Source organism: Cucurbita pepo, chromosome 8 (genome assembly GCF_057944985.1).
Source record: "Cucurbita pepo subsp. pepo isolate OVF chromosome 8, ASM5794498v1, whole genome shotgun sequence".
NCBI lineage: Eukaryota > Viridiplantae > Streptophyta > Magnoliopsida > Cucurbitales > Cucurbitaceae > Cucurbita > Cucurbita pepo.
The window spans coordinates 4,512,995-4,515,880 of NC_141805.1; the positions used below are offsets into that span (position 1 = coordinate 4,512,995).

At 34.1% G+C, this 2,886-nt stretch overlaps 1 protein-coding gene across 1 annotated transcript; it reads right to left on the bottom strand.

Moving 5' to 3' along the window:
- Nucleotides 1–1,237: 1,237 nt before the first annotated feature.
- LOC111800241 (auxin-responsive protein IAA14) lies at nucleotides 1,238–2,685 on the bottom strand. The gene is made up of 5 exons (XM_023683842.2): nucleotides 2,333–2,685; nucleotides 2,026–2,255; nucleotides 1,793–1,928; nucleotides 1,653–1,714; nucleotides 1,238–1,569 (listed from the first exon to the last, which is right to left on the bottom strand). The coding sequence occupies exons 1-5, from the start codon at nucleotides 2,593–2,595 to the stop codon at nucleotides 1,532–1,534; spliced, it is 729 nt and encodes a 242-aa protein (XP_023539610.2). The 5' UTR covers nucleotides 2,596–2,685; the 3' UTR covers nucleotides 1,238–1,531.
- Between the last annotated feature and the right edge of the window lie 201 nt (nucleotides 2,686–2,886).

Below are 2,886 nucleotides of genomic sequence, written 5' to 3' on the forward strand. Positions count from 1 at the left end.
TCTGTGGGGTCGTATGTTATAAATCTTCTTGTCTCAAAATATTTCATCGCATGTCGTACATGTTACAGCATATCATGGCACTTCATAGTTTATCATAAGTCGTCCCGGCATAATGTAACATCCATTTGTATTTTAATGTTACTAAGCATATGTGGGCATATCATATATCAATCCATATCATATCACTACAACATGTCATATTGTATAACACATCATGTCATACCACATATCATGTCATGCAACGTATCATATCTTATCATCCAACATATCATATTCCATTGTTCAACATATCATATCATTAACACAATACACATATCAAAAATATTACATGTGCAGAGCCACTGGACACGTGTCATCCTACATAACACAAATCTTCTAATTATATCTGTTAGACGACAATATCGACATAAAGTCACTTACTTCATTGGCCTTAGCCAACTTTCTATCCTATTTTCGAGATTGGCTTGACTTGTCTCTCGAAGTTTGTAACGATCTACACAAAGGAACATATGAGTAGAGAAAATATCGGGGAGTGGACTAAAGAAACCATCTTTTGTTTATTTTATTTTATTTTATTTTTTCACTATCGTAATCATTTCATTAGGTAAATTAACGTCAATTTGTATTAAGGACCTCTTAAAAACCAATTTCAAACTATAACGTCAATTTTTCAGTTCACCGAAGGTGAAAGAGATTCAAACTTTCTATTATTTTGAGTATTAGGAAAGAAAAATTAAGATTTATAACTTTATATATTCCCACATTCATGAATAAAAAGCCGCTAGTTATGAACAAAGCAAGGAAGATCAATATATTAATGCCAGATCCAAGAAAATCCCTCCTACAATATTAATTTAATACATTGATCCACAGATTAAGTAAAATTGTTATGGGATAGTTTATGATATTCATATTATTTGATTATTCCCACCCTAGACTATATTATAAAATTAAATTTCCATTAATCAATGCCCCCATTAACATGCTAGCACATGCCCTTGTTCCCTCTCAATGGGTCCCTAAATATTTATACCCTTTTCTTTCTCCTTACCCACAAAAAAAAATGAGTACATAAATACCATAAATTAAGGTATAAAATAATAAAACCAAAAAAGAATCTTCTTTTTCCCTAAATAATACAATTTCATAGAATAAAATACCATTTGACAACCAAACAATGTAATGGGTGTGATTATTAAGCAAAAAAAAAAAACCCCCATTTTTTTTGGAAAATTAATTAGTTGTAATAATAATAATAATAATAATAATTAAACATGACAAACAAACCAACCAGACAGACAGTAGGTGAAGGTTTACAGCTTTTCATGTCTCATCCATTACAAATATTGTCCCCAACAGCACATTATTTTGGGTTTTTTTTTTTTTTTTTTTTTTTTTTTTTTCCTTCTGTATATACTAATAATTAAAATTTAAAAAAAAAACATTAAAGAGTGAAAAATACACCGAAAACAACATGCATGTTTCCAAGCTGGAACCACTCTTCACAGACACTTCTCAATAGCCTTCTCTTCTAGCTTCTGCTTTTGCATTTCTCCATGGCTTTTGGGGCTGTAAAATCAAATTTAATGTAAACAAGTTTTTGTTTTCTTTATAATAATTTCACGACGTTTATAAAGTGGAGCGTGAATTACCTAGTCCGATGGCTTCCGAACCTTTCATGATTCTCAAACGCTTGCATGAATCTACAAACATCCTGTACAAAAATATGATTTAGTTAGAATGAAAGGAAATGAAATACAACTGCGAAAGGAATGGAAAATATGAAACTTACTCCCATGGAACATCACCGACGAGCATCCAATCTCCATCTTTATCTTCATAAGTTGGAACAAACTCAGAGCTATTGAGAAGATTTATCAACTTTCTTTCATTCATGAAGTCAATCGTTCCTTCAGTGCTATATTCACCTTTAAATAATCGAAAAAAACATACCCATAGGTTAGAAAAAAGAAATTTTTAATTTCAATTGTGGGTTCAAATTGTTTTTTTTGTTTTTTTTTTTACCCATTGCGAACGAGCTGAACATCTTGGCCAAGGCATCGGAAAGTTCTTGATAGCTTTGGTACATTTTCAAGTCCACCTTGCGAAGATATGGAGCTCCATCCATGCAAACCTTTACGAATGCAGCGGCGCTGCCACCGCTCGCTTTCTCCATTCCTTCGCCGCTCGTGTTCTTCTGCGCCATGACGTTCTTCCGGTACGATCGCACCGGAGGCCAACCCACAGCCTGTGCCCTACAAACCCCACAAATTATTCATGAGAAAAATCATTCAACCTAACCCTTAGATATGTCTTAGAAGAAGAAATTTACTTGACAGGAGGCTTAGCCGGATCCTTGGAGCATAGGCTCTTCTGACCGTCGACGTTCACCGGAATATTCTTAATATTCTCGCTGACATCGACTCCACCACCATCCTTGCTCTGAATGTTAAGCTTCAGATCAACAGTTTCAGAGAAACCCCTCTTGCCAGAAGCTTTAAGGGTGAGATCTCCGGCGCCGGGTAAGCCGAGGCAGAGCTCAGTCTCCTTCAAGCTTGCAAACTGGTTCGCCATATTCCGGCCGACAGCTTCCATATAGAGAATGAAAAATAAAGGTTGTCGTTTTAGGCTTTCTTCTTGTGGTGTCGCCTTCTTGTTGTAATGACTTTAGGCTTTGGTTTAATTAATAGAGACCGCTACCCAATAATATTTAAAACCAAACAAAAATTCACCCTCTTTTATCGGATAGGGTGGTAAAATCAATTTTAACCCCAACCATATTATTTTATATCAAATAATTAATATTTGGTCCCTACTATAAAGTTTTGATTTATTTATTATATATTTAATGCAATAACCCATATGATATGTCAATATGTTTTCTTT